This window comes from Cricetulus griseus, chromosome X, assembly GCF_003668045.3.
Source record: "Cricetulus griseus strain 17A/GY chromosome X, alternate assembly CriGri-PICRH-1.0, whole genome shotgun sequence".
Lineage (NCBI taxonomy): Eukaryota > Metazoa > Chordata > Mammalia > Rodentia > Cricetidae > Cricetulus > Cricetulus griseus.
In genome coordinates, this window is record NC_048604.1 from 104618702 (window position 1) to 104642775 (window position 24074).

Sequence of the window (24074 nt, forward strand, 5' to 3'; positions counted from 1 at the left end):
CATAGATACATATTTAATTTACAATGTTTACCAAAGTACTTTCCATATGTTCTTTTAAAATCTTGAATTGGGGCCTTTTGCCAGCAATCTCTTCTTGTTATTTGCAAAATAAGTCACATTTCTTGAGGACATCATGTAAAATAGTTATATGTATTATATATTTCAGTCATTTTGAAAGCATTCATGAAAGTTATTAACAATGTATTATTCTTATAGGAAAGAAGGAGAAATGGTTCACTTCTGCCAAAAGTGTTAGAAGAGACAAAGGGTGTTAGGAATCAATAGACAGTCTCTGCAAACAATGTCGTCACTACATGATGTTCGGCAGCAAAGTGGCTGTTGCTGTGCAAGGCTCTCAAATCCCCAATGTAATTAAGATCATTTAATATGCTACAGTAGGAGAGAAATGCTTCTGACTCATTGTTAGTGAAAAATACTGTACAAAGTCAAAAGGCTCAATTATGCTTCATTATGAAAAAATGACCTTCTAGTTCATTTGTTGTTTTAATATTTTTACCTGAGTTGCAGTCTGTGAATAGCAGAGCTCCCAGACAAGTCTGGGAGAAAGTGAAGTTTCAGGAAGGGTGAAGCAAACCTGCCCACTAGTCTTGGCACCATGTAGTGTCATGGTAGTATAATGCCATGCGCAAGAAATTAGGTGGTACAGGCTGGTAAAGACCAACACTAGCAACATATTTGAGATGCACTCCAAGGCACCCCCATGTAAATGCCCCCAAAGAAAATCATCAATGTTGTTTTCTTGGCATTTATCCTGGCAATATTTGTAATATAAAGGGAAGCAAAGACCTGGTTATTGTTTATGAAGGTAGCTTGCTTACTGTAAAGCTACCCAGTAAAATTTTACTACACTAATAATATTCAAAGAAAGAATAATGATGTCTTCAAAACAATCAGGATAGTCAGTTTCACACCTTGGCCTTTTGTGTGTGTATGTAAGGGGTATTAATACATTAAATCTTTGTTAAGATTTGTGATTGGAAGCCAAGTTGCAATTTTTACCAGTATCAGAAATGTCCTCTATTATGTTTCTGAGAGCATCCCCTACCACATTAATCCTAGATTCAGGTTTGTACAGTGACTATAGAGTTTATGTAAAGATTTTATCTTTTCCCTCTTTGACCACAGTAGTCATTTCATTGTAACATATGCAATTAAACAGGAACAGTGCAAAAGCAGTGAAATTGATAGGATTCTCATTTGAATTTGCTGAATGCTGTTATTGTTTTGCGGTCATGCCTGACTGCTGTTGACAAAGACCTAAGGATATGAGAGGATTATCCTAAAATAGAAAAGTTAATTTCATTTTATTACTATTTTAATAATATTATTCGATGTCTTCAAGTAAATTATAGACCTCTTGGGGACTGGATCGCAGAGTTCAAAACATCCCTACTGTGGTTGGATCAAAATCTAATATTTGGCTGCAGCAGGCTCTAGAAATACAGGGTTTGTTGTAGTCATTTTCTTAAAAAAGGTATAGTAAGAAAGGATCAAAGAGAATATAGAGTAGGGAGACCCTCCTGTCACCATAGCATTTGGGGATGGTTTCTTCTTGTCCCCCTCTTTTATTAAAAATAGATTTTTTTCTCATATAATATATCTTGATTATAGTTTCTCTTCCGTCTACTACTCTTCCCAGTTCCTTGATACCTCCACTCCCATCCAGATCCACTCCCTTTCTGTCTCTCATTAGAAAAGAACAGGCTTCTAAGAGATAACAACCAAACATGACAAAACAAAATGTAATTAGAACAAAAAACACCCTGAAATCGAACAATACAGTTCATCAGAAGAAAGAGTCTTAAAAGCAGAAACAAAAATCAGATACCCACTCATTTGCATTCTCAGGACCCCCATAAACTCACTAAACCAAGGCTGGGGACAGAGGAGAAGGGAGGAGGGACTGGAAGGAGAGAATGGAGGTTAAACTGTGGTGGTGATATTTTAAAAAACTGAAAAAAATTACTAAACTGAAAGCTATAATATGGACCTGGTGCTGACCCATGTCAGTCCTGTGCTTGTTGCTTCAGTCTCTGTGAATTCATATGAGCTTTGCTCACTTTGGTTTAGAGATCCTTTGTTATCCTGGTGTTCTCCATCCACTCTGGCTCTTATACTCCTGCCTCCTCTTCCATGTGGTTCTCTGAGCTCTCCTTGAGGGGAGGGAGTTGATGGAGAAATCCCATTTAGCTGTGTATTCCAAGGTCTCTCTCTTTGCATAATGTCTGGCTGTGTGTCTATGTATTTGTTCCCATCTGATACAAAAGGCAGCTTCTCTAATGATGACTGAATAAGGCACTGTTCCTAGGTCTCTGGGTTACCTGGTCTCTCTTTCTTGGTCACCCAACCAGAGTCAGGTATGGGTTCAATCTTGTGGAGTGTGCCTTAAATCAAATCAGACATTGGTTGGGTACTCCCACAAACCTTTCACCACCATTGTACTAGCACATTTTTCAGGAAAGATACCATTGTAGATCAAAGATTTTGTGGCTGGAATAGTGTTTACATTTTTCTTTTGATAGCCTGAAGGGTACCGTCCCATACCAAGACACCACAACATGGTGGTGAAGGTTCTATGTAGCCAACAGCTCAAGCTCTCTATGTTCAATGAGTTGTATAGATGTGGTCTTTAGCAATGGCCCACCTATCCATTTGATGAGAGCAATGTATTCTTTTGGCAACTCGCTGGGTTGTTTGGGAATATCCAAGGGACCCCTTTGGCCACCAACTCAATTGGATGTAACCCACCCACAGTACTGGAAGCTTTGTTTAGTGATAAGAGATGGCCAACTGGGACTTGGGATGTTGTCTTTTGACCCAAGGGAGACTTGGGTAGAAAACACAAGTTGCAGAGTTACAAACAAATTGAGGATAAATAGGTGATGTCTTTAATTATTCTACTTAGTATTAAATTCAGTTTCACAAACTCAAACTCTTCCATGAGTTTCAAGTTATGTCCTTGCTTTCTGGTTACTTTCTTCAAGGCTCAAGGTTCTGTGATTTAAAAAAGATATGTCCACTGGTATAGATGAAAAGTAAAAGAAAATTCATAAGGCCAAATCACTCACTGGAGAGTACCTGAAAATACTATTCACTCAAGATCCAGAGCACGTGTGGCTGGGGAGATGGTTCAGTGGACAAAGTGCTTACTAGTCAAGGATGAGAACCAATGTTTGGATCTCCAGAACCCACATAGAAAGCCAAAAGTCGTGGCCACCTGTAATCCCAGCATTTAGGACCCAAACAGGGTATCCCAAGAACAAGCTGGATAGCCAAACTAGTCAGTATTGGTGAGATCTAGGTTCAAGGAGAGATTCTGTCTCTATAAATAAAGTAGAGAACAATTAAGGAAGGCACCTGATATCAATCTCTGGCCTGCACATGCATATTCACTCAGAAGCACACTGCATGCACATGAACACACACATGAACATACACATGAGCACACATTCATAAGCACACTAAATACACATGAGCATATACTAAAATGGTATAAAGAATGTGAATGGATTTTCAAAACAGAGTTTTTCAACGTTCTTCTCACCTGACATAATTCCAGGTGTAATTTTTAAGTCACAATTTGGAGAAAGCATGTAGTGTAATTCAAAGACAGACTTCAGGGAGCCTGGACTATCCTGAAATGCTATGCAAATATTTGTGGCTTGGTGTAGATGTGTACTTGTGAATTTCTTCTCTCAGAAAGGTTTCATTAGATTCTTGGAGAACTGTTTCTTGAGAATTGGGTGAGGTATAAATTGCCTGGAGATCAAAGGAACTAACCCTTTGACTTGCAAATGAACCAAAAGGGAAAGAGGGGGAGGTGAGTTTGGAGTACCTCAGGAAGTGGAAGGGTCTGGCACTCTCCCAGGGACTAGTACTGAGAAAGGAAACTTCATGACAGCCTAGTCACCAGGGAAATGGGAAAAGGTTCTATTGGAGTGGAGATTGATGGGTGGAGAGAGGAAAGTTGGGCCTGATACCAAAAAGAAGTTTCTAGCATCAGTCAGCTGCAAAACAAAATGGGCTTCCTTTTTCCTATGTGTTCTTCCAAGCCTCATAAATCCTCAGCCTGTTTCCCAACCCACATCCTGCAGAATGAAGCCAGAAGAGCAATTCTACTTCACTCTTGACCAGTGATCCCAGGGATGCAGTTGGTCAAAAGTGGACACTTTCCCAAGGCCCACACTGGGCACCAAGCTGCCCCTAAGTGCTGCTGCTGTCTCAGGTGTCTCCAAATCCACACTAATACAGGACCATAGGCCACCTTGGTGATTGTTTTTAAATCTCTTCCATTAGAAATTGGATGGAGTTGGCTGACCTGTGCTGGGTTTACTGCTGTATTGAACTAATGATAAGGCTATTTTATTTTGTTAGAGGGGCTACTTCTGTGATGAAACACCATGACAATATAATTCCACATACTGTTCATCAAGGGAAGTCACATCAGGAACTCAAGGAGGGTAGGAACCAGGAGAAGGCAGGAGCTGGTGCAGAAGTCATGAAGGAGTACCACTCTACTGGCTTGCTCATCCTGCTTTCTTGCAGCACCCAGGATCACTAGCCTCAGGATGTCACCATCCACAGTGAACTGGCCTCTCCCACTTCAATCACCAGTCAAGAAAATGTCCCCATTGATTTCTTCACATGACAATTAGTGGGGAAGTTTTTCAATTAAAATTCCCTCTTCCCAAATGACTCCAGCTTGTGTCAAGTTGACATAAAATTAGTCAGAATAGCTTCCCTCCTTGTCTCATTTGTTGAAATAAGCAGACTGTCCCCCAAATGATGTCCCCATGGCAATAGTAGAGATGCAGGGAACCAACAGAAAACCTCAAACTTACTCTTGCAGCAAACACATTGTCATTTGTGCTCAAGTGATCAAGTCATATGACCCAATGGACATCCACATGACAAGGCAGCTGCAAAGCCACTTTGGCTTTTATATCGGCAGGATAAGTATTAAAGGCAAAATGCAATCAACTATGTCAGTGCTGATGAAGTCAGCTTTTAGTACATGGATCAGTTACCCTCAACATCTGTGAGTTTGTTTATTCATGAGTACCAAGCTTCAGTGACCAGTGTCATTGATGGGGGTGGGTAAGATAGAGTGGGATCAATCGGAGGTTACTTTTGTTTCTTCCTCACAACCTTTAATAACATATCTTGTGCATGTTCAGTGCATAAGGTCCCAGACAAAAATGCCTTTGCTGCATCTGTTCACACAGACCAGAGGTTGCAATATAAGCATCTTCAGTGGCTTGTTCAGGTGGGATACTCACAAGGAGCATATAATACAAAATGAAATCTAAATATAGATAGCACACTGAACACTATCTTATTGGTTGTCCTATACAAAGAGTGAGAAAGCTCTCCATTTTTCAATGTTTACAGTTCAAATAACCTAAAGTTCTGCAAACATTGCCTGTGATTGCACCTGTCTGGTTGGCTTTGCAGGTCTGTGTAACTCAGCTGATAGCTGGATGATTGTGCCCAACATCAAGCAGAACCACTACACTGTGCATGGCCTACAAAGTGGCACCAAATATATCTTCATGGTCAAAGCCATCAACCAGGCAGGCAGCCGCAGCAGTGAGCCTGGGAAGTTGAAGACAAACAGTAAGTGCTGTGAAGTCAGCTAAGCTGTCATCTCTCATTTGCTCATCTCTTGGCTAACACTACTCCTCCCCCACCTTTCTTTTTCCTTTTGAGTCTTTGGCATCACTGACAAGCTCACAAAAGCAAGTAAAGAACCAGTGTGAAGTACTGAGGTTCCCAGCAGCTACCTCTGGGTTCCAAAGTTGATTCTGTGTCTTCTAGGCTGTGTGGCCATTAACCTTTTTGCATATATTTCCTCTCATTTCTTGAAAAAATAATCCTGGAGAAGTTCCTGTGAGAAACAGAATAGGTGCTTATAAATCCTGTTACAGAACAGGGTTCTGTAAATGGTAGATAAGGTTGTTTTCCATAGGAGAAAACAAGTTCATGACTCTTTCTTCAGGAATTCATTATTTTATTCCAAATATATGTCTGGGTCTGTAATTCTCCATCAGGGGCAATTCTGTCTTTTCTTCCACAGCCACAGTCCATGTAGCATTTAATAATGTCTGGAGACATTTTCCTGGATTATCACAACTGAGGAGGCTGCTGGCATCAGATGAGTAGGAGACAGGCATTTAAACATCTGTGGTATACAGGACAGCTCCCAACACAAAGAATGATGCAGCCTGTCCTTGTGTCTCATGGTTCTGTCATTTTACTGTTGCTGTCACTGCTAATGTCTCTGTCTACATGTGTTTTGTTTTAACCTCTTTTCTTTCTCTACATCTTTTTGATCTAGAAATATTATGCTATGTCAATATGGCGCCAAGCCATGGGGTTGCCAATCAACAGAAACTATTAATGAGTTTTCAAGAGGAACTCCCATTTAACCATATCCTTGTTTCTCAAAGCATGGTAGCACATGATTTGATCTTAAGACAAGCAAAGGCTAGAAAAAGTGCACTGGATTAAGCATGAGAAAGCTGAGGTTCAGCCACATGGCATCCATGTGGCTGTAAGATTTGTCTTTTCATATTTTCTTAAACAAAACCTTTTTATGATTGTAGATGATTGTAGATTCCCAGAAAACCTGTAACCATGACAGAGAACCCTGTATACCCTTTACGCAGCTTCCCCTAATGTCAACATCTTACATAACCTTGACAGATTTGTCACAACTTAGGAAGTTAACATTGGTACATTTCTGTTGCCTAAGCCCTAGGCTTTATTTAGATTTTACAGTTTTATCTCTAGCATCCAGTTCCTTTCACAGGGTCCAGTCTAAGAACTCATCCCACATTTGGTAAGTCTTCATCGTTTTCCCATTTTAAAAGAAGATTTTGGTTCTTCACTTTTAAAATGGGAAATTTTAGCCTCATTTATAAATTGTCACAAAGATAAATTTGAAACAATTTTGGAAACATAAGAATAATATTTTGCCATGCTTTGTTAAAAACCACAGAGCACATGGAAGTGAACTTATGCATATGCCAGTCAACAGCATTTTATATACACTTGAGCATGCTTTGGTCTCACAAAAACTGTTGGAGCACCCAGTAAATTTTTGATGCTGTGCAATAGGCTGAGTACACTGTGACAACAGATGGTCTTCTCTTAAATCTTCTCTCAAGGATTTGTGACTGTTGGAGAAGACAAAACATTAAGCCTTAGTTGCCATTGCTTTTCTGAAGTCTGTAATGGCAGTAACTCATGAATGTGCTGGATATTCAAAAGAGCATCACCCTGTATAGCCATGGTGGCTTTTCAGGGTGAGGTGAGAGTAAGAGACCTGAAGAAAAGGGAATGTCCCATGACAAAGGAACACCACGTATAAAGGCCCAAAGGAAAGATTATGTCTGGGCAACAGAAAAGGAAACACACACAGAGAGAGGGCGGGGAGTTGAAAAATAAAAACTAGCCAAGCCTGTTCTCATATGACTGTTATTCTAGCTAAAGGAAGATGCTAAATTCAATGTTAGCTTAATCTACCAAGTGAGTTCAAGACCAGCCTGAGCTATTTAGTGAGACACTGTTCAGATATGGCTCAGGATATAACTCCATGGTAGAGAGATTTACTAGAGTTTAACTAGAATGTTTGAACCCATGGTTCCAATTCCCAGCATCCAAAACAAAACCAAACAAAATCAGATGGTAAACCCATTATGAGTTATAAGGCAGTTGGTTTTCAAGAACAGTATTTGAGGGAAGATAAGGTGACAAGTTTATATGGTAGAGGCTGGATGAAGATCTGCAAAGCATAAAGCTTTGTTGCACTGTGAGGTGATGAATGGATTAAAATGAAGGAAGATTGACAGCTGGAGAATGTGCCCAGAGATTATTATGAGAGTTGTCCAAGCAAAAGAACAGTAGCCAGGATAACGTCATGTCCTCTACAAATGGTCTGATGAAGTTCTTTAGGAGCACAATCATTAACTTCTTTCTCAAGCTAATTTGACTTCATTGAAGCCAAAGCCTGAAGGTTGGTAAAAATGGGCAGTGGTTTGTTTTTGAAAGGCCTCTATGGTCCAGACAGAATTGTCTCCATAAGAATGCAAGGCTTGGGTCCCACTGAAGCTGGTAAGCCCCTGATATGTATGTGAGTGGCTGAGGGAGGGAGTGAAACCAAGCAGGACTTTGCAGGCAGTTCTCCACCACAAGCCCTATCTTTCTGAACATTCTGCTATTCCTCACTGGCAAAAGGCCAAACACCACTCAGGCCTACATAAATGGTGAGCTCCAAGACAGATTTTTTTCCTGCTCTACCCATTAGTGTCAAATTATTTTTACTCACATTTGTCTTGCACCTTTAAAAATTGGAATATTTTAAGAAAATATATCTGTGTTCTTTTCTGAGCTTATCCTATGTCTTATCCTTAACAGTTGCTGGCATGAGTGTCCTTGGACACTTTTAATTTTTTACAAGGCAAGCCAAATTTAGACTTTAAAATTGAAAATATAGGTGTAATCTAGTAGGTCTGATAGCCTCTGAGAGCTGCTTTCTTGGTCCTTGGCATTTTTTCTCTTAAGTCAGGTTTATATTCTTTTATCCTTTTTTATTTTGTTTATTTTTAATGTGTAGACATCAATTTTATCCAAGTGTAAGTTCCAAAAGTTGGAAGTTTAAGTTTATCATAATACCAAAGTGGTACATTAGAAATAAATTTAAGACCTATGTTCAAACATATATAAGCCCCAAAAGTCTCCATAGGATAAAACACAGCAAAAAATTCTTTTGAAATTTTCAGATATGAGTACTGTACTTACATTATTCTTCCTCTCATTCTTCTCTTTTTAATGCCTTCCACATCCCTCCCACCCTTCTCAAATTCATAGCCTCTAATTCTTTAATTCTCAATCCTACACACACACACACACACACACACACACACACACACACACACACACACACACACACCATATAAGACTTTTAAATTCCATATGCTGAGATCATTTAGCACTACTTACATGTGATTAAGGCTGACCTCTTTGGATTGGCTAGCCTATCAGAGGGTTTGCCCCTGAAGAAAACTGATTCTCCCTTTCTTAGCAAACATGAATTTGCCTGTGGCTCCTCCTAACGGTGAAACCTTATGAGAATTTTCCAGTACACAATGGCATGTTAACTGGCTTCCCTTTGATATCTACAGAAATATAAAACAAGGATCAATAAACTGTAGATCAAGGACCAAATCTGACTGCCTACATTTATAAACAAAGTTTTATTTACATATACCCATTCATTTATCAATCTGTGACCACTTCCTCACTATAAAGACAGAGTCACGAAAGAAACCACATGGCCTACATAGCTGAAAATATTTCTTACCCTTTGCAGAAAAAGTGTGCTGGTCACTGACCTAAAGGCAAAGATTTCTGAGGTTCTGGTGTTATGTTTAGATACAAGCAGAACCACCTATATTTAAGTGAACACATGGTTCCCCATGATGTCTCCAGCACAAACATGCATTGCTTACAGTTTTATTTACCAGGCTTTTTTTCCTGTGACTCCCTGGCACCCTTGTAATAAGCAGAAGGTCTCTCCCAAGTGCAATAGTGGCTATAAGGTTGGACAGTGTGTTATTACTACCAGATTGTAATATGTTTCCTGTCTTTAAAATCCCAGTATTCTATTTTGGTGTCAAGTGATAGATAGTACTCAGACCCAATGTTGAATTGACAGAGAAGTAACAGCTACATAAAAAAGCCCATAGACAACTTTCCAGGATTTTAAATGTTGAACTTTTCAAATCACAAGTGTGAATAATGAAGGAGAAATGTATTAATAAATCAAGAAATAGAACATTTAAGCATTACTGTCATTTGCCCTTGCTGAAAAAATTTAAATGTATAGTTCTAAAATGTCATACTTTTACTTTTATCAAGCTCAGAATGACATGTTTAGAACACTATGTTAAGACTTGAAATCTTAATTTATTTGTTCTATGTCCTGGAGTCTATTTAGCACATATATATTTTAGGCCTGATTAAATATGGAAGTCCTTGAAAATAAGGTCTTCATTTTTCTCCTCCTTTCCAGACAGAATGTACCTGTGCTGGGCTCCTCCACGTGTTTGGGTTGACCCTTGTCCATTTCTTTCTGAATATTTACAGAGCAACACTGGACCCCTCTCTAGAAACTCAAGGAAGCACAGCTACACTCTTGTCCAGCCCTACTGTTCTTAGCACTATACACAGAGTTACTGCTGCATAATTTCTTGAACATCAGGAAAAGTGTAAATAAATAAATGCCTTTAAAAAGTTGTTTCTAAACCTTAAATTGTTATTAGAATACAAGATACTTTTCTGTTTTAGGAAGTTTAACTCCAGGAGTAATGGCTTGTTTTAGACTTTTCAGCCCTTTGTCTATATTTCACATGTATGGGTATTTTGCCTGCATGTGTGCCTGTGAACCATGTGCATTTCTTATGCCCAGTGAAGTCAGAAAAGGGCATCAGATAAACTGGAACTAGAGGTACAGACAGTTGTGAGCTGCCAGGTGGGTGCTCGGAACCAAACCCAGGTTCTCTGGATGATCAGTTGGTGCTCTTAACCACTATACTATCTCTCCATCCCTTGGTTCAGATATTCAAATCTGGCTATGAAGATATACCATTTGTTGCATTCTCATAAACAGTACTTTTCACTTCTTTTTCTTTTGTGAACTTGTTTATAGGTCAGCCGTTTAAACTGGATCCCAAATCTGCTCATCGAAAATTGAAGGTGTCCCATGATAACCTGACTGTAGAACGAGATGAGTCATCATCCAAAAAGAGTCACACACCTGAACGCTTCACTAGCCAAGGGAGCTATGGAGTGGCTGGAAACGTGTTCATTGATAGTGGCCGACATTACTGGGAAGTGGTCATAAGTGGAAGCACATGGTAGGCAGCTTCTATCTATTTTCCTCCAACTGGAAAAAGGCACAAGTTATTCTGTGCTTTGTCAAGGATCTCAACTTTGTCAAAATTATGTTATGAATTCTGAAGAATGAAACCTACCCCTACAATAATGCTACCTAACAAACACCCCCAAAATCAGTGTGTCTTCAACATCAACCATTTACTAATGCTATTAAGCACATGTATTTTTGGGTTAGCTGATGTGGATTAATCTCAACTGGGTATACACTTTAAGCTACAGGTTGGGTCTAGGTCTAGTTTGTGTCTTTGTTCCAAGCACTGCAGAAATATTACATGGTAGTGCAGGCCTATAATACCAGTATTCAGGAAGAGAGAGAGTTCAAGGACATTGTCATATGTACGTGTGTGTGTGTGTGTGTGTGTGTGTGTGTGTGTGTGTGTGTGTGTGTGTGTGTATGTGTTTAGTTCAAGGCCAAAAGAAAAAAGTAGGTGATGTCATTCTCATTTTACAGATGAGGTGACTAAGGAAAGGGCCCAAAGTCATAAAATTCACAGTTGGTAGTTACAAATTCCATGGTCAGAGGTCTGACTTTTAACTAGGAGCCCATGAATAAAGAACAAGAGAGTTAATCTCTTGATTTTTACAGGCCAGGAAATTTTTGTCCCTAGTACTCAGGCTGGGGCTGTTATAGTGGGGAAGTAGCCACAGACAATGCGTACATAAAAACATAAATGGGTATGGCTGAGTGCCAATAGGGAACTTCATTTGTGACAAATAGGCAAGGGGCCAGAGTTGACCCCTGGGTTGTAGTTTGTTGATCTCTGCTTTAACCACCCCAGCATGCCATTACTCACTGAAGGTTGATATAGTTTTGAGGTATTATAATTATTCTTCAACGCATGAAGGAGTGTACTTAATGAGTGAAAGCTGACATGAAAGAAGAGAAGTTGTAGAAAAGGATTCAAGCAGGAGAGAAAGGGAGATGAAAGAGGTAAGAATGACTAAAGTTCATTATATCAATGTATGAGGGTGCCAAGCAAGATAAAAAATTAAAAGCAAAAATAAAACTTAAGACCAGCATTCAAAAGTGCACAACCTGAAAGTCATGAAGATACCAGCAGTGTTTGGTTTAATAAAAGCATGACAATGCACTTCTAATATAAAAGTCATTTTCATTTGAATCTATGTAAATAATGAAATGTACACAAAGGGCACATAGCTGGGTACAAATCAACCCAAGTCTAACGAGGTGTGCACAAGTGGCTCTCCTCACTCTCTTAATAATGGTATCTGCATTAGCTTAGCAGGTAGCTTTTGATCTTTACTTATCCTCCTGATTCTCCTTGCTTAGACCATTTTCATGTTCTTTCATTTTGTCAGAGGATGGAGAACATGTCCTACTTCTTCCACGGCTGTGGTATTCATTGGTACTACAATTTATGTGTGTGCTTTTGTGTGTGTATGTGTGAGTGTGTGTGTATGTGTGAGTGTGTGTGTATGTGTGAGAGTGTGTGTGTGTGTGTGTGTGTGTGTGTGTGTGTGTGTGTGGCAGTGGCCAGCTGCTTCCTCCATTGCCCTCCACCTTATTTTTGAGACAGGGTCTCTCAATGAACCTGGACTTTAAGGATTCAACTGGATTGGCTGACCACCAGGGATCCTTTTGCCTCCATTTCTCCAGTGCTAGGATTACAGGCACAGATCACCACACCTAGCTTTTTTTATCCTTCTCTCTTTTTAACAATTTGATTAAAACACAATTACTTCATTACTCCTTCACTCTCCTCCTTTCTTCCTCTACCATGTCTACCCACTCCTCCCAAATTCGTGGACCCTCCTCTTCTTTAACCATTGTGGTTACAGATACATGTAAATGCATATATACAACCTGCTGAGTCTGTTCAGTGTTGCTGCATGCATGTTTGTATGGCTGAGCACTCAGTATTTGATATCCAGTCAGGGGGCTCATCCCTGGGGAAGACTGATTCTCTCTCTCTCTCTCTTTCTCTCTCTCTCTCTCTCTCTCTCTCTCTCTCTCTCTCTCTCTCTCTCTCTCTCTCTCTCTCTCAGAAGTTAATTGCTTACAAGTTTTCATGTATGGGTTCTGTGATGTTTACTGTTGTTAAATTGTTCAGGTGCTGTTTAGGTAGCAATGTTGTTGAAATGTCATGAGTGTAGCTTCACTATCCTAGCTAGCTTTATACATGGAATTTGGAGAACCAAGACTGAGTTCTCAGAACCAATTGTACCATCTCCCGAGACTGGCACTTGAAATTTTTAGCTATGCTGAGGCAAGATAAAAACACAAAAAGAAATAGAATTCCTGTGCAGAACAGCAAACATTTCTAGTTAATTGGTGTGCTTTATTAATCTGGTATTTCAGAATCTAGTGTCTAAATGATTATAACCCCATTAATAATTATTGGCTATAAATGATACCTGGTCATTATGATCTCATTGCCATTGATGAATAGTGTGGAAAATTCCACCAGACCACTTTAGTTACATAAACACAGATCAGTGTTACCTTTAAAACAGGTTCCAGATGTCAAAATAACTCATGTGTGGGAAAAATAAATTCTACAATTAGTTGCTATACACTGGGTCTTTACATGAAAACCTGATTGTGTCTATTAAAGAGAAATCACATGTAGAAAGTAGTTTCAAATTTCCTAGATGGTAACAGCAAGCAAAGGTTGCCCCCAACAATTAAATGCCTGTGACTTACAACAGTTAGTGACACACACATATATTTTTATAAAATATATGCTTGATTTTAAGTTAACATGTACATTATGATTCATGTAATGAGACACGTTAACATAGCTCTGAGAAACAGATTTTGTACTTTTTAATTTTCTTTATGTCTCACCGAGAAACTTAATGAAACATTATATTCTGCTGCACCTTTCAAGCTCCATGAAATATGTACATAGTTTCCCAGATTAATGATAATATAATGGTATTTTCCTTTGCTTAATGGACTGTACACGTGGTTATTGTCTTGCTCTCATATGCTGTTAACATACATTTGGTATTAATGAAATAGTGTTAAGTAAGGCAGTAATAATCTGTTCATACCATTATTACTAGACCAGAAGTCAAAAGGGAAGCATGAGATTTCTGTACTTTTCTTCTAATTTTAATGTTCTGCTTTTCTGAATGAATTCAGCCATCCTTGCTGCAGCTACTCCAAAAGGTTCAATGGAGGTTAAAATGGGAAATAAACTTTAGTGTTCTTTAATTTAAAAAATGGTCTGCAGCATCAAGAAGGAAACAATACAGCCATTGTTATTTGGGGATGCAAATTGACGTTCCATGTTATCTGAAAAATTAAAATAGTGTCTGCTGAGCCATATAGTATACCTTCAAGAGCGATACTTTAAATTGCAAAATGTACTATCATGGTTCTAGAGAGACAGTTTAGTTGGTAAAGTTTCTGCTATACAAGCATAAGGACTGGAGTCATGATCCCCAGTATTCATGTAGAAGCCAGGCATTGAGGGCTCACTGGATTAATAGCTTAACCAAATTAGTTAGGTCTATATTTAGTGAGAGAGCCTGTCTCAAATAATATAGTGGGGAATAATAGAGGACAACACCCAGTATTAAACTCTGGACTCACATGTTCACACACATGTGGGCACACACACACACACACACACACACACACACTGAAGGGGGAGCAAATATTCCAAAAATATGTTGGTTAGCTCTTAGCAAATAAACAGAAGTCAGTCAAGGACCTACAAAGATAAAAGGAATGGGAAACCTATGGGGTCTCTGGCAGGGCTGTGAATACAGGTTAGGAGTCTATCACTACAATGTGTGAGTCATGAGGACCTGCTGTCTAGTTCTAAAGCAGGTGCAACATGAAGTCATCACACCTCACATCCACTGTCTGCCATGGGGAAACAGTGTCCCTGATTCTTTTCCTACTTCAGGATCCTGTGCATGGATATTGCAATTGCACAGCCTGACCCAGACTAAAACAAAATTCGGCTTCTGGATAGTACAACCCAGAAATATCTGTGCATAGGAGATTGACAGGAGGGATGAGGAGATAACAGCAAGGCTGGTACACTGACTTAATGGATTACAATTACATCTTCTTTAGTTGTGGCATGCTTTTTTAAATACACCTCTCTTAAAGCAATTGTATTTAAGATCTAACATGTGATTTTTCTTTTTATAATGTTATTTTTAACAAAGACCAGTGAAGTTTTTCTCTCTGCTCAGGGTCAGGTACTATATGTCAATATCCAATTACACTGGTTTCTGCTCTCACATATCAAAAGTTGAACTCAGGGTTATTCACTCTTGATTAACAGTGATGTCTTTGGCTTATGATAATAACTGTGAAATGTTTTAAGTATTAAACGGAATGTATCAGTTATGTAAAAAGAGGTTAAGAAGCTTTGAATATTGTAGGAATGTTCCTTAGAATTTTTATTTTTGAGTAGTAAGAAAGGATATTTAGAACAACTGAATAACTGTCTGCTCAGAGGGTTTTAAAATGTTTTTATTAATTCCTTTGGAATTTCATACAATGTATTTTGCCCTTTCTTCAACCCCTTCCCTTAACACATTGCCAACCCTCCCATCCCTTCCCATCAAATTAACATTACTTCTTTTATTCTTCTTTCCACATTGAATCCATAAGATTCATTTTTAGGTAGGTAGATGTGTGTGTGTGTGGAGGGGGGTGCTTGGGGAAGTCAGAAGTGGGCGTTGAATCCCTTAGAGCTAGAGGTACAGGTGGTTGTGAGCCAGACTCCGAGTCCTCTGGAAGATCTACTACAAGAGGCCTCATAGATTTATGAGGCCTCCTCACTGACACCCACGTTCAGGGGGTCCAGAGGAACAAGATCTGAGTAAATTGGGAGTATGGGAGGAGGGAAGAAGGAGCTAGAAGAATGAGAATGGGAGAAGAGGAGGGGTGAGGAGGACATGAGGGAGCAGGAAGCTTGAGTTGGGGGAAGAATAGAGGAGAGCAAAATAAGAGATACCATAATAGAGGGAGCCATTGTAGGTTTAAGGAGAAATCAGGCACTAGGGAAATGCCCAGAGATCTACAAGGATGACACCAGCTAACAATCTAAGACTTAACCTTTGAAGTTCAAATCATTTTGCCTGCTTGCCTTTGCCAAAATACATTCAGAGACATGGACAAACAGCAGATATGATAGCAACTACAAAGTTTAAGTCTGTTGAAAGAATAAGCCTGTATAGAGAGTCACGCTTTCCGGTACAGCAGCCTTGTTCCACATATGAAGTTATTTACATAAACTTAATAAAAACTAAAATTCATTGCAAGTGGGGCTTAGTATTCCAAGTCCTACCACTCAGAAGGCTGAAAACAGAAGGGTTGTGGGAGTCTGAGGCCAGTCTGGGCCTCAGCATGAAAGTGTTTTTCAAAATAAATAGACAGATATAGATACAGCCTCTTTCATACATATGCTGCAGTTATAAGCTGGTAATCCCATGGGGAAAAGTGAAAATGTTATAAGTAAAAAATAAATTTATTTCTGACACCTGCCGTTCTGAACATATAGCTCAGCCTAGCCTTCCTTGAATGTTCTCAGACTACTTACATGAGCCTGCAGTCAGGCTAACTCCTTTAGCACAAAGCCGCACTTTCTTTTTTAATTTAAATTAGAAACAAGCTTCTTTTACAGGTCAATCTCAATTCCCTCTCCCTCTCCTCCTTTCCTGCTCCCCACGGACCCTCAATCCCATCCCCTTTCTGCTCCCCAGGGAAGGTAAGGCCTTCCATGGGGGATCTTCAAAGTCTGTCATATCATTTGGAGCAGGGCCTAGACCCTCCCCAGTGTGTCTAAGTTGAAAGAGTATCCCTCTATGTGGAGAGGGCTCCCAATGTTCATTTGTGTACTAGGAGTAAATACTGATCCACTACCATTGGCCCCATAGATTGTCCAGACCTCCAAACTGACATCCTCCTTCAGGGGGTCTGGAGCAGTCCTATGCTGGTTTCCCAGCTATCAGTCTGGGGTCCATGAGCAACCCTTTGTTGGGGTGAGGAGGTAGGTCAGCTGTTTCTGTGGGTTTCTCCAACCTAGTCTTGACCCCCTGGCTCATCACTCCTCCCTATCTGCAACTGGATTCCAGGGTTCAGCTCAGTGTTTAGCTGTGTGAGTATTTGCTTCTTCTTCCATCCCCTACTGGATGGAGGCTCTAGGATAGCATATAAGGCAGTCATAGACCTCATTATCAGAGAAGGTCTTTTAAGGTAGCTTCTCAACTATAGCTTAGATTGTTAGCTATGGTCAACCTTGTAGATCTTTGGACATTTCCCTGGGGCCAGATTTCTCTTTAAAAATATAAGGCTCCCTCTATGATGGTGTCTCTTTTCTTGTTCTCCTCTATTCTTCCCCTGACTAGATCTTCCTGTTCCGTCATGTCCTCCTCTCCCCTCCTCTTCTCCCCTTCTCATTCTCCTAGTTCCCTCTCACCTCCCTCATGCTCCCCATTAGCTCAGGAGATCTTCTCCCTTTCCCCTTCTCCAGGGGACCATGTATGTCTCTCTTAGCGTCCTCCTTGTTTCCTAGCTTCTCTGGTGGTGTGGATTGTAGGCTGCTACTTCTTTGCTCTGGATCTCAAATACATACATGAGTGAGTACATATCATGTTTGTCTTTTTATGATTGGGTTACCTCACTCAGGATGGTTTCTTCTAGTTCCATCCATTTGCCTGCAAATTTCAAGATTCCATTGTTTTTTTCTGCTGAGTAATACTCCATTGTGTAAATGTACAACATTTTCTCCATCCATTCTTCAGTTGAGGGGCATCTAGGTTGCTTCCAGTTTCTGGCTATTACAAGTAATGCTGCTATGAACATGGTTGAACAGATGTCCTTGTTGTATGACTGTGCTTCTTTTGGGTATATTCCTAAGAATGGAATTGCTGGATCTTGTGGTAGATTGATTACCATTTTCCTGAGGAACAAAACCCTACTTTTAATAGTGTCTTGATTATCTCATATCCTTTATTGTCTTCAGCACACTGTAGTGTATAGTTTCAGTTTCCCGTCATGATGCCCAATGTCATACAAAAGGAATGGCATTGTGTATCACAAGCTCAGAATATATCAAAACTAGAGGATGATTTTGATACCTGTACATTTCATTTAATAAGGTAAAAATTCTGAAATCCAGTCATCCTAAATTATGGGATGTCTTTAAATTTAAGGTTAATTTCATAGGCACACCAGCTACAGTTCCAATGCACAGTAGCTACATGGTGCTTGTGAAGCCCATGTTGAACAGAGCAGAACACTCAAATTAGTACAGAAAGGAACTGAGTTAATCAGTACTGGTCCAGAGAATTGAGTGTGCCAGCATGCACAAAAGAGAAACAGAGCAGTAAAAAATGGAAAATCAAAATTCTCTTGCAAGATTGAAGCTGAGAAAAGGAAGGTAGGCCAATACACTGGTCACCTTCCACCTTTATGTGTTTGGGAAGGACAAAGATGAGTATTTAGATTTACTCACTTCAAGGGTGTGATCAGGGACAACAACTTATCACATTTTAACAACCCTTGTGGACCACAGACCAAATTTTACTCACATGCAATGGTTTATATTGTTTTATCTCTGCTGTTTTGTCTCTGCAGGTATGCCATTGGCCTTGCATACAAATCAGCCCCCAAACATGAATGGATTGGGAAGAATTCTGCTTCCTGGGCCCTCTGCCGCTGCAACAATAACTGGGTGGTTAGGCATAACAGCAAGGAAATCCCCATTGAGCCAGCCCCCCACCTCCGGCGTGTAGGCATCCTGCTGGACTACGATAATGGTTCCATCGCTTTTTATGACGCTTTGAACTCCATCCACCTCTACACCTTTGATGTGGCGCTTTCGCAGCCTGTGTGCCCCACCTTTACTGTGTGGAACAAGTGTTTGACAATTATAACGGGTCTTCCCATCCCAGACCATTTGGACTGTACAGAACAGCTGCCTTGAGCATCCAACCCCAGAGCAGCTCTGAGGGATAACAAAGGTTGAGGCCACTTTTTAGGGGATTGAAAAACTAAGGCTTCAAGAGTGTGACTAAATCTCCTAGCTTGTCCAGAAACCAGCTAAGATAGGGCTCCAAATGAGAGATTTCTTTCCTTTTATTGTGTTTTTTATTAAGTACAGGCTTTAATAATTTCTTTGCTTTTTTGTATTTAGAGGAAAAATCTATAGATTATTTATAAAAGAAACATAATCTGGATTACAACTCTAAGGAATCACTTGGTTTTGTGCATTAAGATGCCCATAATCTTACCAGCCCTTTGCCAGTTTAATTTCATCAGTGTACGGACTTGCAAAAATCTTTTTGTAGATGTGTGTTTATTCACTTTCTATTTCATAATGAGGCCATGCTAGGTCCTGCCACTTAGAGTAGCAGAATATGCAGCTATCTAAAATTAAAAATCATTTTGAATCTAGTAAGGAAGTAAACAGACTTCCTTACTCTGTTTTAACTTGAGATTTTTAACTGTGATATCAGAAACTTGTATTGGATTGAATAGAATGGGGTTGAAGGGAGAAGGAAAGAATTAACTTTGAACCTCAAGCTTAGCTGTGACTGATGGGATGATCTGGGGAAGAAAAGGGTTTCTTAAACCTTTAGTCATATATTCATCCACTTCTCCAGGGCTGAAACTTTTGGGCTAACACCTTGAATGAAATAAGAGTTAATGCTATTTTGGGTTTTTTGAAATGTAGAATTCTGTTTCATGGTATAAAACTATTTTCCCTTTCTTCTTACTAGTTATTTTAGGCCTGTGAAATTCTTTCACTATGTTTAATAGATGCCCTATTTTGGCCTTTCACAAATCAATTTTTTTTCTTTTCTTTCTGGGTCTATGGAAATTAGCATGTCCTGTCACAAAACAGCAATCCTGTGTTCAAATGATTTTATTCTCTAGGACATCAGCACATGGCCTTGAACACTACCATGTCCAAATATAAGTCATCAAAACCTGTATTTCTGAGTAATGATATGACAAATTACACAAAATACTAGTCACCAGTATACATGCCTCTAAAGTTACAGACTTGTAGCAAGCACACTTTGAAAGATGTAGACCTCCCCTTATATCCTAGTATAGTTTATCATAGAGTTTTAAGAAAAAAAATCAAATGTACTGTTCCTATAGGGGAATCTGCTAATCAAATTTCAGATAAAATTCTTTTCATGCTGATCTAATACACTGCAATGGTCCCTGGATTAAGACTTTCTCAGGTGGTCTTTGACATGGGACATTGGCATGAGTTCACCTGCACAAATGGTTTCAGTGCTAAAATATTTATCTGGGCCACCACATCAGGCAGCATTGACTGAAAATACTGGTGGATTGAAGAATTTTTTGATGATTTTGTTTTTAATCAAATCAGCCATTTCCCAGAAATTACTCAATACACTCTCCATTTAAGCATCACATGATCACAATTGATATACTTGCCAATCTGGTCTTTATGGAAGATAAAGTCAGCTTCCTGTGTCTTTTTGTCTCTTCCCTGGCAGATGCTGTCCATTTTCTTAATGGATAGATTTTATATATTTACTATATTATTTATACCCAGATGAATATTTTGATAGCAGTTTAAGACAATGTCACATCTTAAAAATGGACACCTCAGTGGAAAAACTTTCATCTTTCTCTAGGAACTTCTTAGGCCTTTTTGACAATATAAAAGTATGTATTTGCCTTCCCTGAATAAACTGAAAAGTTGTCTCAGTCATTTTTATGTACATTTTGGGTAACTGGATAATAGATATTTTAATGCACTTTGTACACTTACAGGTTCTAAACAAAAGGATCTAAAACTCAATTTCTGAGTGTTTAAAAACTCATGGTCTCCAGGTAACAATAAATGCTACAGTTTGCCTTATGATGTGAACATAAAACATTTCCTAGCAGGACACTATTTCCATGAATATGTTTTTCGGTATAAAGATGTTACTATTCAGATTTTCACTGCAAGCTGTTTATGGTGTGTTTTGACTATTTTTGTAAGGACAAGGCAGACTATGTTATAATTTTGTTGTGGAAGTCTTACTCTTGGCTAACTTAAAAACATTGTGGATGTAGCAGTTACTATTTCCAGGTTGTCATATTTACAAGAAAATATGTATATGGTGAACAGCCACAGTGTTTAATTGTGTAATGATGTAGAAAAGATTTCTGTGTGGATTTTTTTAAGTCTAAAAATACATGATGTAAACATTTGCTGCAGTATAACTCTGCATTTCCTTTGAACGGACTGGGGCCACTCACAGGAAGCATTTCCATAGAGGGGCAAAAGAGATGGCAGTGCCAATTAAATTAGTACAGTGAAACTGATGAGATGCCAAAAAGGCTGTAAAGTCTTGGCACCATGTGTATGTGAATGACTCAGTTGCCAAGCGCCCTGAGTGCAGAAGAGCCTAAGCTTGGCATCATTCTCTCTCTTCACCATGATGAAAATCCTAGTGCTTTTTGAACACAAAGCCAGCATTTTCACTTTGCGCTTGACCCTGCATGTTATGTAGCCAGTCCTTGGAACAGGACTCCAAAGCATGGTACTGCTCTTCCTAATGGATAAAGAGAACATGGATCCAATGCTTGTTGAAACTTGCTTTAGATTCATATTATTCAAGTATGAATCTAAATGGTGGATTAGATGAGGGTAGGCGTAGGGTGAAGATTTTCTCTCCATCTTTAAAAGAAAGTGACTTCAGAAAGTGACTGCATAGATAATGGTTTCTTTGGGGGGAAAAGCAACCTGAATATGGATGGACGGACTTTTTATTATGGTACTGATAAATGGACCTTGAACTTCCTGAGGAATGAGCCAGTGCCCTCCAACTCAAGATGGATTTCTGTCTCAGCTCCAGGAGCACGTACAAATGGCTGCAGAGACATGTGCTTCCCTGTTCTGTGCATCTGGTGTTGGAAAGCTGACATCTTGTCTCTCTTGGTAAAACATCCATGGCATGCAGAGACAATGACACTAGCAAGAGAAATGTTTTGAAAATAGTGCTTCTCATCCAGGTCTTGATTTTGCTACCCAAGAAGACATTTGGCCATATCTGGAGTAAATTTTGGTTGTCGAAAGTTGGAGACATGTTGCTCCTGGCATCTGGTGGGTAGAAGTCAGGGATGGCATTAAACACTCTACAGTGCACAGTTAAACTCCTCACCAGAAAATGATATCTGGCTCAAGGTTTAGCCGTGTCCTAGGTTGGCTATGCTTGAATGTTGGCCTTTTTTTCCAGGGACAAACAAACAGAAAGGCACAACCGTCAATATCATCACAGGAGTGGCACCTTCATAATCAAAATTATTTACAAAATACTTGCAGAAAATCTGAATTGTAGAGCAATCTGAGACTGTGTGAATGCAAATTACTGAATTAAGTGCTGTGATCCTATGGTCTTTGTGTAGAAATGAGGTATTCTCTATGCCTCCTTGTACCAGCACAAATTCAATCCTGGTACTTGGGTCAACTGCCAAGCCCCTAAATCCTAAATCTCTTCTTGTTTTCTGTTGCTTCCTGGTTCAAAATAAAATCCTTTTGTGGCACCAAAACAGGTCTTTGCCTGGCTTTGTTGCCTTTTGCTGCTTTATGTTTTCACATTCATGACGGGCACAAACACTTCCTTGACTTCTACTTGTTTCTTCCACTATTTTATGCTGTGCAATTCATTTTGTTTTTGACACATGAAACTGTCATATCCACTGTCCACCCTTTTACATTCAAAATACAGTTACTTTACAAGACTGAAAATCTCCTACAGGGAATTTTAAAACACAATAAAAGAAACTCCTTAAGGAGTGGAAAGCTTGATGTCTAGTCTCACATGGGTAATAGAGAATAGGAGAACAGTGACTATCAGCCAAAAAAAAAAAAACAGTGGTCTTTATAGTGTGGTGTGGAGGCATCCTTCCAGGTGGTTCATAAGTACATACCCATGACTATACCCATGCCAGGAGCCACAGGATCTGACTTGCATCTTAGACATGCAAGCACTTTTGGGATAAGCAGAATGAATTGGACAGAGCCACGGTATCAGGACCATCAAACACTTGTTGAAAGGCCTTTTCTGTCTCACTTCAGGCCTGTTAGTCAGAACCTCTGAAGAAGGTATCTAGCAATTTGAGTTCCAGCAAGCACTGCACTAGATTATGGTACTAATGAGAGTTTAGAAGACACTTCTCTAGAGAAATCTCCAACCTCATAGCCCATGTAAAAAGGTTTTTTAGTACTATTAAAGCAAAATGTTGTGCAGGGATTCCTCATCTGACTGTATGAAAATGTTCTTTCCCATACATGCTGATTTCTGGGTCCGACTCTGAAAGTTGGGAAAATAAACTAGCAGCATGTTCTTTTCAAGCACATCACTCTTAATCTCATCTAGGATTTGCAGTTAGTGCTATAACCTTAAGTTATAAGTGTGCCACTTTAAGGTTCAGATAGTGAACCTTAGGGTTTTCTACCACACAGTCTCTGCCATAACTCCTCCAGTCTGTGGTCATAGAAAATATGGTAGTGAATAGATATGATTGGGAGCCAATAAAATTTGTCATGTGAGACATAGTTTGCTGGCCTCTGCTATAGTAGAGTCTGTACTACCCAAAACCCTCGGGCATTCTATACCTTCTCACTCACTCAAGACTGGGCTGTGTCCGCTTCATATCTTGGTGAGCTCTAAAACTTCTTTCCAACACTGAATTCCATCAAGTCTATGAAACCATAGAACCCATGGAGAATTGTTTATGGGGCACTAAATACAAGGCTGGTCGATGGATATTTGGAAAATCCCTATTGACAAAACTAGGGCAGGGCATGCTTGTTCTAATGATTAACTTTACAACCTGCATAATTTCAACTCAAATCAGACTTCTCACAAGTGACAGGTGTGTAAAATATATTCCCTTTGACAAGCATTTTAAGTCCATTTCACTTGAACTTTTAAAGCTTTAGAGACACCATAATAATTAATATCCTTTAAATGTTAACTGAAGGCCATGTCAAGAAATTCCCAGGGCATCCCACATCCCATCCTTTTTGTCTTAATAAGTATAATATATGTAAGAAGGTAGTTGCACAAAAGGTGAGACATGCAGGACTTGTAAATTCCCTTTTCCTAGAGTATAAGCTTTC

The 24074-nt window shown here is 39.4% G+C and overlaps 1 protein-coding gene across 3 annotated transcripts in view; it reads left to right on the forward strand.

The window, feature by feature from the left end:
* Window positions 1–22498, forward strand: part of Mid1 (midline 1) — a 346136-nt gene extending 323638 nt beyond the window's left edge. For all 3 annotated transcript variants that reach the window (XM_027431836.2, XM_027431835.2, XM_027431837.2), the window contains exons 8-10: window positions 5476–5637; window positions 10733–10940; window positions 18551–22498. In XM_027431836.2, coding sequence (XP_027287637.1) covers window positions 5476–5637; window positions 10733–10940; window positions 18551–18899 — 719 coding nt within the window. In that variant the 3' untranslated portion in view covers window positions 18900–22498. The remainder of the gene's footprint in view (window positions 1–5475; window positions 5638–10732; window positions 10941–18550) is intronic.
* Window positions 22499–24074: the final 1576 nt, after the last annotated feature.